At 40.3% G+C, this 13,513-nt stretch overlaps 1 protein-coding gene across 5 annotated transcripts in view; it reads right to left on the reverse strand.

Moving 5' to 3' along the window:
- grik2 (glutamate receptor, ionotropic, kainate 2) overlaps positions 1-13,513 on the reverse strand; it is a 254,762-nt gene that overhangs the window by 166,305 nt on the left and 74,944 nt on the right. For all 5 annotated transcript variants that reach the window (XM_034873461.1, XM_034873463.1, XM_034873462.1 and 2 more), the window contains one exon: positions 12,494-12,751. In XM_034873461.1, the coding sequence (XP_034729352.1) occupies positions 12,494-12,751 (258 nt within the window). The remainder of the gene's footprint in view (positions 1-12,493; positions 12,752-13,513) is intronic.

Here is a 13,513-nt window from a genome sequence, read left to right on the forward strand (position 1 = left end):
CTCATCTGAGGTAAACAACTACAGACCCATCTCCCTTCTTCTTAATTTATAATCAACTCTCTACCTATCTCCACCAGAACAACTGTCTTAAACCACACCACCCTGGCGTCAAGGCTGGCCACTCAACAGAGACTGCCCTCTTTGCTTCACAGTGCAGCTTCACATTGCTATACCAACCTCTCTCTCTTCCATCTTCATCCTTCTGTACTTTCTTTCTTTCTGCTACCTTTGACACAGTGAACCACCAGATTTTCATTTCGACACCTAGGATGTGGGTGTCTCAGGTTCTCACATCTTACCTGGCAGACCAAACCTACTGTGTATCTTGGAGAGGATCTATCTCAGAACCGTGCCCACTCAAAACTGGGGTTCCTCATGGATCAGTACTGGGTCTCCTTTTCTCTGTCCACCAACTCCCTCAGGTCCGTCATTCACTCACGTGGCTTTTCTTATCACAACTACGCTGATGACACCGAACAAATTATTTTCTATCCAGAGTCTGAAATACAAGTAGAAGCACGGATCTTGGCGTGTCTGACCGGTTGGACTCTCCTACCCAAGACCTGACTATAACAATTGACAGCTCTGTGGAGTCCACTCCCAGACTGCTAGAAACCTGGGTGTGACACTCAATGACCAACTCTCCTTCACTGCCAACCTTGCTTTAACTACCCAAACGTACATGCTCCCCTTTGCTCTCCTGGCTCCTAAATGGTGGAATGAGCTCCATTACTGACATCAAGATGGCCAAAAGCCTACAAATCTTCCGCCAAAGGATAAAAATGCATCAGAGCATTCATTGTATTCATGGTAAATTTGTATGTATGTGTGATTCTTTTGTGATATTGTTGGGAATCAGTTTGTCTATATGTATGTATGCTTGTGTTTTGTCTGAACCCTTTTTGTAATGTGTTTTGTGTTTTGTCTGTTTTTAATCTGGACCTTGAGTCTGTAAATAAAGAAATATATATTTCCATGTAAACACACATGATTCCAACAATATACTCTAGCTTTGTCCGTTTGTTTAGTGATAGTCAGCATTCAGCAACCAGTTTATCTACGGATCTATTGTGATTAATAATTGATGTGTTTTTGGTGAAATAAGGTATAATTAAGGAGAAATTGATTACTGTGAACACAGCAGAGAGCATAACTTTGTCGACTGGTGGTCCTGTGGACATTTATGCATTTTTATCATTAAATGCTTTGCATGTCTCACAGAAAAAAATGTATGCACAGTGAATACAGGATTACCGTTGCCGGCGCCATTGACTAAGTACAATCCAAAAAGGGAGGTTTCTGCAGATGGGACAACTGGACATACTGTAATTTCACTTGTTTTTCATGTGAAAACGTTGGTTGTCGGCTATCAACACTGTAGTTATATACAACCAGTTAATGTTGTGGGAAAAAGCTTTTATCATGAATAGAAATTGTTAAACAAAAAATAGTGGAAATGCTTTTGGTATGAGGTGGAAATATCAACCTGACTACCAGGAGATAAACACAAGGCACATTTAGACCTCCATATTTGTGTTGCCACAATGATAAGCATTACATACATTTTGTCACCTGACATGGTCACAAGACCATCTATTTTTTGCTGTAAATTTGATCACTCAACACATTTTTATTGATGACTACAGTCAAAATGATTGAAAAAGACGTACAGCTCATTTTAGACTTCAACACAACAACTAATTTGGCCTAGAGCCCTACAACATGAACAATCTGATCCATGTAAGGCCAACTGCTGTATTTTTGAAAATTTAGAACCAAGGACTGGCATAACTTCCATGAATTTTAAACAAAAGCCAGTCAGTTGTACTTGACATGCCAGATGGAAAGATGCTTGGACAGATGGGCCCATGCTGATTCACTTTGTCCCTCCCATGATTCCACTGGGGGTGGCCTCCATGACTGACAAATTCTTTGATGTGCCCAATCAGTCAGGCTGACTGTTTATGTATTTTAGCAAAAGAAGAATCTGCAAAAATTAAATCTGAGATTCTGCTTAGAAATTCATGAAATATTGGATAGGATAGAACACAGTGTAATTCTGCTAAATAAAACAAATCACATTTATTATTAATTTCACTAGTGTTCATTTCATTTTGAAAATCCTTTATACAATATACATTTTCTATAGACTTAGTCTGCATCTTTTAAAATAAACAATTCCAGTAATTCTTCCATGTTATCAAAACTTTGGATAGTTGTCATGGAAACATTAATTTGTCATGTGATTAAGACTGCTGGCGGGATTGTCAGAACCATAGATTTAGAACCATAGATATATGCTGCGTTCTATCATCTTCAACAATCCGACTCGGACCTCGGATATCGGAACTCTTGCTCGGTATCGGTTGTCCAAGTTCCAAGCTCGGAAATCCGAGGAAAGGGGGCGTGTTGGTGTGGGTTGCTAGGCAACGTCTAAATTTCTAGTCGTAATTCTGACTCAGACAAATAATAAAACGCAGCATTAAAACAATAAATATGACATGTAATTCTGACTTGCCATTCCAAGATGGAACCTCTTGGCGGCCATCTTACCAGGGTTAAGCTTTAGAATTGCGTCAATTGGAATCAATGGGGAAAGAAGCTCATGTTGTCTTTATAATCCTCTTATTTTTCTACCAATACATCAATAGTGATTTTAATTCAAGGTAATGACTGTAAGACAACTGTGCCTTTCTAGAACAAAACAAAAAATAGAGATTTGGGTGGAATTTTGATGGATATAAAGTAATTTGTTCAATCATAAAGATAATTTTGCATTTATATTGAAGGTAATAATTAAATTTTTTGCCTGAACTTAATATATAAAAATTATCTTTGGTATTCTGAAAGGCTAATAAACATTAAAAAATATTTCCTAAAGCTTATTTTCACATTCAAATAATATTTGACAACTGGATTCCGTTAAATTCATGGATTGCATTCAAAGTCTAGACCTATTTTAACTCAAATATAAGACCACATTTCCAATCAACACCACTACTTCCTGTTTTTTCTTTTTTTTTTCTTACTGTCAACCAGCCGGTATGGAGTTTGTTTTGACGATGAGTGGAGTAGTTTTAGAGCCTTACTAGCTTGCTGGCTGAGTTTTTGTTGATACAGGCTATAATGACTTCAACAGAACTGCTTATGGACTTATTGCAGTTTTAATTTTCATTGCACTAATGTTATGGAAATTACATTTACGATAGTAATGCAGAGACTTTGCTGCTGAATTAGGAATCCTTTTTGGATTGTCGTTACTTTACCTCATCAAGACATAGATTATTAAGGAAAATTGTGTAAAGGCAAGAGGTTAGCTGACAAAAATACGTTAATATATGATGACAGACAGCAGGATTCAACATGGCCAATGTTTGGGGAGCTAACGTTAGGTGGTGAAAATGTAACGTTGCGGGTGGTTGGTAAGGTTCCGTGTTGTTGGATGTGGCTACTGTTACTGTTACATTTTGAAGTACCGTTAGCTTGCTGAATTTGTCTTGAGATATGAAAAGTGATTTAGGACATGAAGTGGACATGAACACACAACAGTTACAGAGAACCACCAATTAAAAACTGCATTTGTTCTTTAAAAGTATTAAACCATCAGAATGGAAGTAATGATAAAGTTCAGTCAAGGAATTAAGCCTTTTTATTGTACAAACTAAAATTTAAACCAAGTTTTTTTACCCTGGGGAACCTGTATCTCGGCCCAGAAGCGATATGACAAATAAATTCCTCCAATAGTGGGGGGCCAGAGCTGCTAAGATCCTAGGATAAGATGAACCGTGCCTTCCGCAAAAACTTGTCCATCATAGACATCTGCGAAAGACAGCTGCTACGTGCCAGTTATTTTACTGGCCACTTTGACAAGGTCAAACATTCAATTTTTGTTTTGCACTGTAAGGTTCCTATACCAAGAAAACACCTGTCTCAATTTGCATATATACAAGAGTGTGAGAGAGCAAACGTGTGTGTTTCTGTGTTCATTTTCTCATACAAGTTGTTGTTGCGTGAGCTGTTTTACATTAAGTTAGTTAACATTTATAAAAGCAGCCCGACACATATGACGGCTGCACTCACTCATCACCGACACGTGTCAGATTTTTCCAGCTCTGCCTCTTGTTCCTAAGACGTCTCTCCTTCCATTCTGCATGGCTGAACTTTCCTTTTTTACATGTACCTTTTCTAAAATCTGCAGGCGCAACCGATGGGAAATCTGGTGGGGAAAAATACTGGAGTGGGAGAAAAGAGGGGTGTTGGCGCTGATCAGCATCGACAGTGTTTAATGTGCAGCGACTGCTCTAGGATCCATATTTAACTCTGCATGAATATTTCATCCCCTCTAAGCGTTTATTAGGGGGCCGTCTGGGAGTCTCCTGAGCGTAAAACAGATCGGCCTGCCTGTGATAAATATCCTTGTAAGGAAACGGCCCCTCAAGCGTTCCCTTCCGAGTGCCTTGCGACAAGGAAGAAGAGTTCCTTTCACCGGGCCGCTCAATCATCATAGGTCGCGTAGACGTTAAAGTGATTCCCACAGTCGGCTGATCTGCAGCGCTATGATGGGAGTAATGGTTGATCAGTCCCTGAGGTTAATGTGACCCCCGCCACATTGGCTGGCTTATTTATGTTCAGTTAAATTCAATTAAATGCACCAACATGTTGGAGAAAGGTTAAAGCTGGCTTGCAGTCAAAGGTTCTAGCAGTTTTTAGAGCCTTTGACTTTTGCCTTTGTAGGATTGTGGCGGCAGACCATGCATGCTGCTGTTCCCTCACTATAAATAAACCTCCTGGTGTAAATGTGGGCCAGTCCCAACAGTGAAATTTGTCTTTGTTATTAGCTACACCATAGTTCTCCTTGCTCTAAATCATTTGTGTGAAAAAAGTCCATTGCCTGAACCACCACTCTATCTTTGTGCAATTAATTTTTCCCTTCTATTCTTGCCACATGGTACAGTGGGTATAAAACCGTCTTCCTCTACCACAAAATGAGTTCAAACAGATTCATTTCAGAATGTGAGAAACTAATTTTAGATATTATATGTAGTCCTAAGACAAATCAAATGCATATGAAAAGGGGTATAGCACAAAAAACTGGGCCCTCAGCAGGCGGACTCTGTGGGTCTTTCTCCTGCTCGTGCATCCTCTCTCACACACTACAAGAACTGAACTGTTTATCCCATGTTTGCGTAGTGGTGATGGCGCACTGCATATGACACATTCCTATTGTGTGGGTTCAATTCCCACTGCTCAACCAATGTGTCCTTGAGCAAGGCACTTAACCCATAGTTGCTCCAGAGGCGTGCAACCTCTGACATATATAGCATAATTGTAATTACTTTTGGATAAAAGCATCAGCTAAATGACATGTAGTGTAATAATGTTTAAGCAACAAACCACTAATATTTCCAGAGTCTAAAATCTCTTTCAACATACTTTAAAATTACTATGTGATACATTTCCTGAGAGGATCACTTGGAAATAATTTACTATATAACATTCAATAAACGAAAAATAAATGCTTTTTAGGTCTTTATTATGGTGGGCGTTAGATGTGTTGACATCCAAAGTGATCAATATTAAATGCATAAATAAGACATGACAAAAATCATCATCACAGTAACACCCAGAGGCCTGTACTACAAATCAAGATCAACATGCCCATTTCAGTTTCCCGGCTCAACGGTGGTTAACAACTTGTTCAGTCAACCTGGGGTTTCCCAATCCGGTGACACACGTTCACATAAAAGAGGCGGTGTTTGCACATCATAACCAATCACAAACATCTACCTGAGGCGCATATTTTACATCAGAGGAGACAACTATAATTCTACATAAATATGAAGAACACAGACAAAATTTTACTGGCAAAACGTTGCTTCCAAACCCAGGAAAGAAAGCTGGCAAACGCTGTAAATGCGTAAATTATTATCAAGATCACTTCCCCATCAGTCAGGAAAAAATATGACCATAATTACACTTTGGCTTTCCATAAACTATTGTTGCTTTAGGGCAAAATCACCATCACCAAACCCACCAGTCTCCATTTAAATAAACAGTACTTTTATTATTGTAAAACACAAACAGCCTATACGTCATATCATAAAAATACCCATCGGGGAATGTTAACGGTGTTGGCAGTCTCTAAATGTTTTAACTTTTATTCTCTCTCTCTCTCTTTCTCTCTCTCTCTCTCTCTCTCTCTCTCTCTCTCTCTCTCTCTCTCTCTCTCTCTGCGCATCGAGCTCCAGCTGATCTTCTAATAATGGTGACCATGTTATCAATATAGTATTGATTGGTCAGTAGGCGGTGCTTTTATACGGGTTGATCTCTAAGCTCCAACCTGCTCCTGACCTGGTTAGGTGTTCAGCATAATTACTACGAATAGTAGAAGGTGCCGCCTACAATTTTTTTTATAAATGGGTCGTAATTGTTGCTTGTAAAGACGTCCTATGGGGTCGTTTTTTCAACGTTGGACCTGGACTGAAAAGTTTAAAGGCCAGATGAGACAAAACACTGCTATCTGATGCAATGCATAGATAGAAGGGCATTGCTAGAAGACTTTTGCTATTGCAATGGCCCTCAATGAAAGTCACACGCATTGCCTTTAATGCCACAACTTCAATGTCACCTATTAACACACTCCTTAAAAATTCATATATTGTGTAAATGATATTAAACAAGAATAAGGTGTAGGTAAATACTTTTTTTATTTGAAGCACAATTATACTGTATATAAAAAAATCTATAGGCTGATTTGACAATACTGTCCATGACAATTTTACACGTTCTCAAAATGATAAACACACAAGCCAATAATATAGGGACACTGCACATAAAAACATTGCAGCTTCAATTAGCATTCCTGCACAGCAAAAGTGGGATTAGCATGGTGAATTGTGAAGAGTCAGTGAGCCCTTCTTTGAACAGGCTGTTGAGTGGTAGTCGAGCGTATGATGGGACTGGGGCTGCTGCACACACACACACACAAAATTGAAACAGATTACTGGAGGGGTCCTGGGACACTTAGAAGTACAAGGGAAGGAATGGACTTCCAGGCACACTCACATGGCCATACATGCTGTTGTAAATTCTTTATAAACCTTAACTGAGAAGACAACCAGACCTTTTTTCAAACAGGTTTATATTAAAGACAGGCTTTTATTCCTAATTTTCCCAGATATATATTTATTTCTAGTTTATCAAGCATCTCGCCCAGCCGGTCCTCGCCCAGAAAACAACCATTTGGGTCGATTATGCAGGCAGCTGATAATGATCGTCAATTACGTGTCTTGTTAGGCAGCTCTAGCGGCTGTAGTTATTTTCATGAGGTGCCAAAGTATAAGAGCTAAATTAACACGTTTTAGGGACCTTAGTCCGGAACGCAATGACATCCCTGATGTCACGTTACAATACGTCCTCCTTTTTGGTAATTTTACCAGACTCATTTAAAGTCAGTACCTGTTTAACTACCAGAAGTGTTTTTGTTGCCTAAATTACTTCCGTTACACGATGTTTACTGCGTGTTTAAAACTGTGGCCATTACGTAGTATATGCTGTTTTGGGAGCCTTCCGCCACCATGCAGCAGTAATTGAACAGTTCTATTTGTTGTTTTGGGATTCTCTGGAAATCAACCCTGTAATGTTGTTTATGAACGACAATGTGTCTCCTATAACTGGTGAGTTTGTTTGTTAGTAATGCAAACCCCCATGATATCTTGATAAATTCAGGATAATAAGAAATAAGGTTTTCACTCACTAATGAGATCCACCTCCCTCAACAGCAGAGCGTCTCTGACTGAACTAGTGCTAGGCACCTTCTGCAACTACTGCTATTCTGGTAATTATAAATGTTCTACTACTGCAATACTATGACTACTAAAGCTACTAATACTACAAACACAAATCCTTGTACAACTGCTACTATTACTGGTAACATTAGCATTGTAACAATTACCTCTGCCACTAAAACTCACAATTGTCCCTGTTACTGCTCCAAGCCTTCTAATTTCCATTAACATCCCACCAGGATTGACAAAGATCAGACATGCCCACCCTCTAAATACCAACTCAGCTTGTCAGACATGGCTATTAATCATTTCCATGCCTCACTCAAATGACCACTTCGGAATTACACCATGCAGTCATCCATATTACTTGTAGTGAACATGCCGTCAAGCTGACCTTTCTTGAAGCACCACAGCCCCCACCACATCAAGAAAGAAGTGGGACAATGATTCAGGACTTCGTAAGTTACAATTTAATTGAAGAAAGCATGCTGCAAAAATGTTTTTATTTTTTTATTTTACTGTCAGTTACACAAGACATTTTTGAGGCTAAAACACAGCTAGGGGTAAAATCCTGCAGAAACGACAGAGTCACAGTGGATGGAGATGTGATTGGCTGGGCTAGCACAGCTTCTCTTTTCTCTACTATGGAAGAAAAGAGAAGTGACAACCTCATGATGGTGCTGCCATAGAAACCAAGCTATACACAAAAAAGGGGTTGACTAGGCTGTTATTGCTTTTGACTGATATTTTTGCACTGCTAGCAGCATTGCTAAAGATCACGTTGACCCCCGGTCGTTCAACTGGTACAACCCCCAGGCCAAAAATTACACTTGTACAAAAGAAATACCAAAGCATAATTAGTACAAAACATATAGAGGAAGTTTGGTGTCAATGATTTCCAAATTCTTTTCAACCTATATTAATTTGAATACTCTACAAAGACAAGATATTTAATGTTGAAACTGATTAAATTTAAAGTTGTTTTTTTTCAAATAACCACTCATTTTGAAGTTGATGCCTGCAACATGTTCGAACATTACATTTGCTGAACACATGCCTGTTCCCCAAGAGATTAATCATATTTTAGTCCACACGGCACTCCAAAATGGTTTATTGGCATTTCTTTGAACCAATCACAATCGTCTAAGGGCAAGAGGGAGCCATGGTGCCGCTGCAAAATATCCTCGAGAAGGAATTTGTTTCGTTGGAATATGTAGGTGTAAATGTTGTTGTTTAGTTTTGCAACAGACAACTCTGACTGGACAGATAGTGAAGCTAGCTGTCTGGATTTACCCTGTAGAGATCTGAGGCAGTTAACCATAGTCCTCAGAAATCCACCGGAGGTTAGAATGCCAACACAAAGTGAGCAAAAATCCGGCGGCACTAGAGCAATCCCGGAAGCAGAACATTGTGGATATAGACTAATCATTTTTGGTCTTGGAACATTTTAAAACCTTTTTCTTTTAGTGTCACTATGAGGACAACATTACAGCTTTGAACACAAGATATCCTACACGACTGGTTGCCATGAAGTTTGCAGCGTACACTCATGTTTCCGTGGGGACCGCCCCACTTCTAAGGCTCTTTGAACAGCAACATCTTTAGCATGATTATCTTTTGTCTGTCATTTAATTAAAACTATTCAAATTGTAATGTATGTCCAAATTGTAATGCATAGGATTTGTTATTACAAAATATAGTATATAGTAGATACTATTTCATTAATCTGTTAAGAAGAAGAAAAAACATTAAGTAATGCCATTAAGGTAATTATCTCTGAGCCCAGACATCTGAAATAAAATGTGACAAAGGGGGATAGTCAACATACGCTTAACAGACAAATGTATGTGGGCAAATATTACAGTGTATTTGTTGTTTTTCTTGGTTTGTTCTAGGTCCCTTATTTGCAATGAAGGGAAATGCAGCATTCAGTGGCATTGTGGTATCAATGGTAGGGCTTCCAACTTTGTGTCAGCAGTTTGTGTTTGACACTCTTCTCCTACAACGTGACAAAGCCAGCACCACATAAGAATGTGTTCCCCTGTTTGGTGTAGAAGAACTTGACTAGACTGCACAGAGCCCAGGCATTAATCCCATCCAACAGCTTTGGGATGAAGTGATGCGCCAACTGCGAGCCGGGCCTTATCAGCCAACATCAGTGGCTGACCTTCACTGTATTTTTATTCAGTTAGCTTAAATCTGATTTTTTTGTTGGCCTAGCCAGACTCATACTGGGTCAAAATACTAAACTCTACCAAAAATGATATAATCTCCTTAAGAATGTCCTCACTATACTGCCCTGCATGAAACACTTAATAGTTTAGTCCATAAAATGGTATAAAATGGTAAATAAATGCATTTTTCCAAGGTCCAAAGGGATGTCTTGAAAAAAAAAATTCTGCACCAACAGTCCAAAACCCAAAGAGTTTCTATTAACTGTCAATTCAGAAGCTACAAGCCTAGACTGTGTTGTTTGGTTAATGACAAATGTACGTATCCATACTGTGAACAGCAGACAGAAGCAGTTCTTTCCGCAGTGTTTGTTGTATAGCAGCCTGTTCTCCCTTATGGCCTAATCAAACTTTGCAGCGGGAGCAGCGGTAGCAGCAGCAGTGTTCCAGGTAGTTGTATAGATGTTATGGCTGGCTGGGAGAGCTATAACACATACTGCTGCCATCTCAGTTTTGCCATTATAAAGTTGAGCCGTTAGAGGAGTCCCATTATGGTTATTGATTTGCTTGTTTGCTCCCGCTTGGTGGTGAAACAGCACAAAGACAGAGGTTGTTTCCTACCACCATGATATATCCCATTCCCGAAAAGCAGACACAATTTAGAACAGCGGGTGGGGGGGGGGGGGGGGGGGGGGGGGGGGGGGGGGGGGGGGGGGGGGGGGGTCAGGGGGAGAACCCATGAGAATTATATGATAATAGAAATGTTCTGCTGCACTGACTTTGCTCAGTACATCAGGCAATGTGGCTCTTGTACTGAAACAAGAGAAGAAACGATCTAAATGAAATAGAATCCTGCCTGAACCTCTTCAAGAACTGCAATCAAATCAAATTTCTGTTTGCCCTCAGTGTCCACCATCAATGCTATCTGTCCTCGCTATCAGGTCATCTGTGTAAATGGCGACAATGAGAAGGTAAAGCCGTTTGCAGGTCGAACCAGGATCTCATTTCCTATCACCGAGACAGAAAATCAAGCCACTATTAACCCCATAGTGAACCAGCTATGTCCACTTTACAACTTAATTAACAGAGGTGGCGGGATCAGCGACAATCAATTCCTCCCTAAAGCTGGCTACAGGACCTGCAGGGCAAAGACACACACGCACACACGCACGCACACACTCACACACACACGCACGCACGCTTCACACACACGCACACACAACCGCCCGCACACACACACAAACACAAACACACACACACACACACACACGCAGACATGCAGACATGCAACAATCCACACACATTCTCCACATTGGTCAATTGATAGACCACCATAGTCTTCATGCAAATGCAGTATTGAAATGACTATATCTAAGAAGTCATGCATGAATTCATGCATTCATTCATTCATTAATTATAAACTGTTACCAAATGTTTGATGCAATCAAAATAAGGGTTTGAAACTGAAGTAAAACACTTACAGTTACTTTCTACAACTGTCAATCTGCCTATGTGCCTTAGCCCTGTGACTGGAGACCTCTTTTTCAATTATAACACAATACCATCGAAAATAAGATGAATGAATTTATAAACTGCAATATTCTGTAACTCTGATTTTGGCATGTTTGTAATCTAGCAAATCTAACTAGCATATGAAATGAAAAAGAAAAGTTTAGTTGACCTTAATGCTAAACACAGTAAACATGCAGTGCTGTGATAAAGGCCAAACTGGTCCCAGTGTGTCTGTTGGATGGAGCTCTGGGAGGCCTGGCAGCCTGTCTTCAGGCTGGCACACACCCTGACCCCTGGCATATGGTGCATGTACCCAACCTGCTGGTGTATTTGTCGCCTGGTGACCTGGACTGCAATAATAGGATGGTTTGAACAAGGCCTGCTTCCCTGAGTAACAAGGCAAGCATGTCTTTTGCAGCCTCACAGGCTCTCTTCCAATAAAGATGGAACATCAACAAATGGTAAAAATACGCTTCTATACCTGAGCAAAATTCTCAGTCTTCTATTACCCACATAGTTTCCCTTATATATACATTTTTTTTTGTAATCTGTTTTTCATCTTGAGAACACACAATAACAAAAAATTAGTTGTGTTCTAAATTCCGGTGGATTTCTGAGGACTATGGTTAACTGCTCCTCAGATCTCTGCAGGGTGAATCCAGACAGCTAGCTAGACTATCTGTCCAATCGGAGTTTTCTGTTGCACGACTAAAACAACCTTTGACCGTGTGCTTGTACATGGTCCACCCAAACAAGTTTGAGGCTATTTTGTAGAGGCACCATTATTGTGTCCTTTTCTTAGCATCGCCCAAGACGATTGTGATTTGTTAAAAGAAATGCAAATAAATCACAGCCCGTTTTTCTCCTATCCCAAAACACTAAAAACATTTTAGTAAAATACATTTTAGGAAAAATAAATGCAATATGAATATTGTTCAGGATTAAAAGTTAGACAAGCTCCTGGTAACTGCTAGACATCTTCAGAGCGGACAGAGGGAATAAAAGTAGAGGAAGTGCTCCTACCTGTGCTGTCATCATAAACCACAGTGACCGTCTTCCACTTGAAGAAGTGGACCAGGTCCAGGATGGCCCGGCTGAGGGAAGAGAAGTCTGGGTAGAGGCTAACGTAGAAGATGTCTCTGTTGTCCGATACTTGGTGCTTCCACTTGGTCTGGATGTGTGGCACCCCCAGGGCGTTGCAAATGGACTGGACCGCATTGGCCGAGGAACTGTGAGAGGGACCAAAGATGGCCGCCACCCCAAGAGAAAGCTGGTCACAGGCTAGAGAGGGAATACATTTCACTAGTTAGAGACCTAATACTGTGATGCAGCATATGCAATAGAACTCGATTGTTGTTCAAAAACACATTAATGAGCCCCACTGGGTGACATGTTCCTTCATCACCATGAACAAATACACTGTGGTTTATTTCAACTCAATAGCACAGACAGTGTCCTACTAACCAAAATACTCACTAGCACACTGTCAGGCTGCCTCTCCTTCAGCTTTCTTTGTGTTGGCGTCCTTAACTCTGGTGGATTTCTGAGGACTATGGTTAACTGCCTCAGATCTCTGCAGGGTAAATCCAGACAGCTAGCTAGACTATCTGGCCAATCAGAGTTTTCTGTTGTACGACTAAAACAATCTTTTTAACGTACACATGTTCCATCAAAACAAGATCCTTCCCAAGGCTATTTTGGCTAGACGCTTCCTCCATCCGGCGCTTACCACTGCCCAAGATGATTGGGATTGGTTTATAGAAATGCCAAATAAACCAGAGCACATTTTTCTCCCATCACAGGATGCTGTGTGGACAAGCCAGACCCTCCTCCGCAGCGCTGTGGAGGAAGGTTTGGCAATGCAAGACTAGTCTGGCAAAGACGCAAAAGGAGGCAAAGATTAAAGGAAGAACAGAGGATAGTGGTGAGCTACTAATAATTTAGGCTGCTTCACACCTTAGCAGTTTGGTCTGTTTTAAGCAAACCCTGGAGCGCTTTGTCGGACTAGCCCCTTTTGTTAAAATTACGATAGACAATGAATGA

This window comes from Etheostoma cragini, chromosome 6, assembly GCF_013103735.1.
Source record: "Etheostoma cragini isolate CJK2018 chromosome 6, CSU_Ecrag_1.0, whole genome shotgun sequence".
In the NCBI taxonomy this organism is placed as follows: Eukaryota; Metazoa; Chordata; class Actinopteri; order Perciformes; family Percidae; genus Etheostoma; species Etheostoma cragini.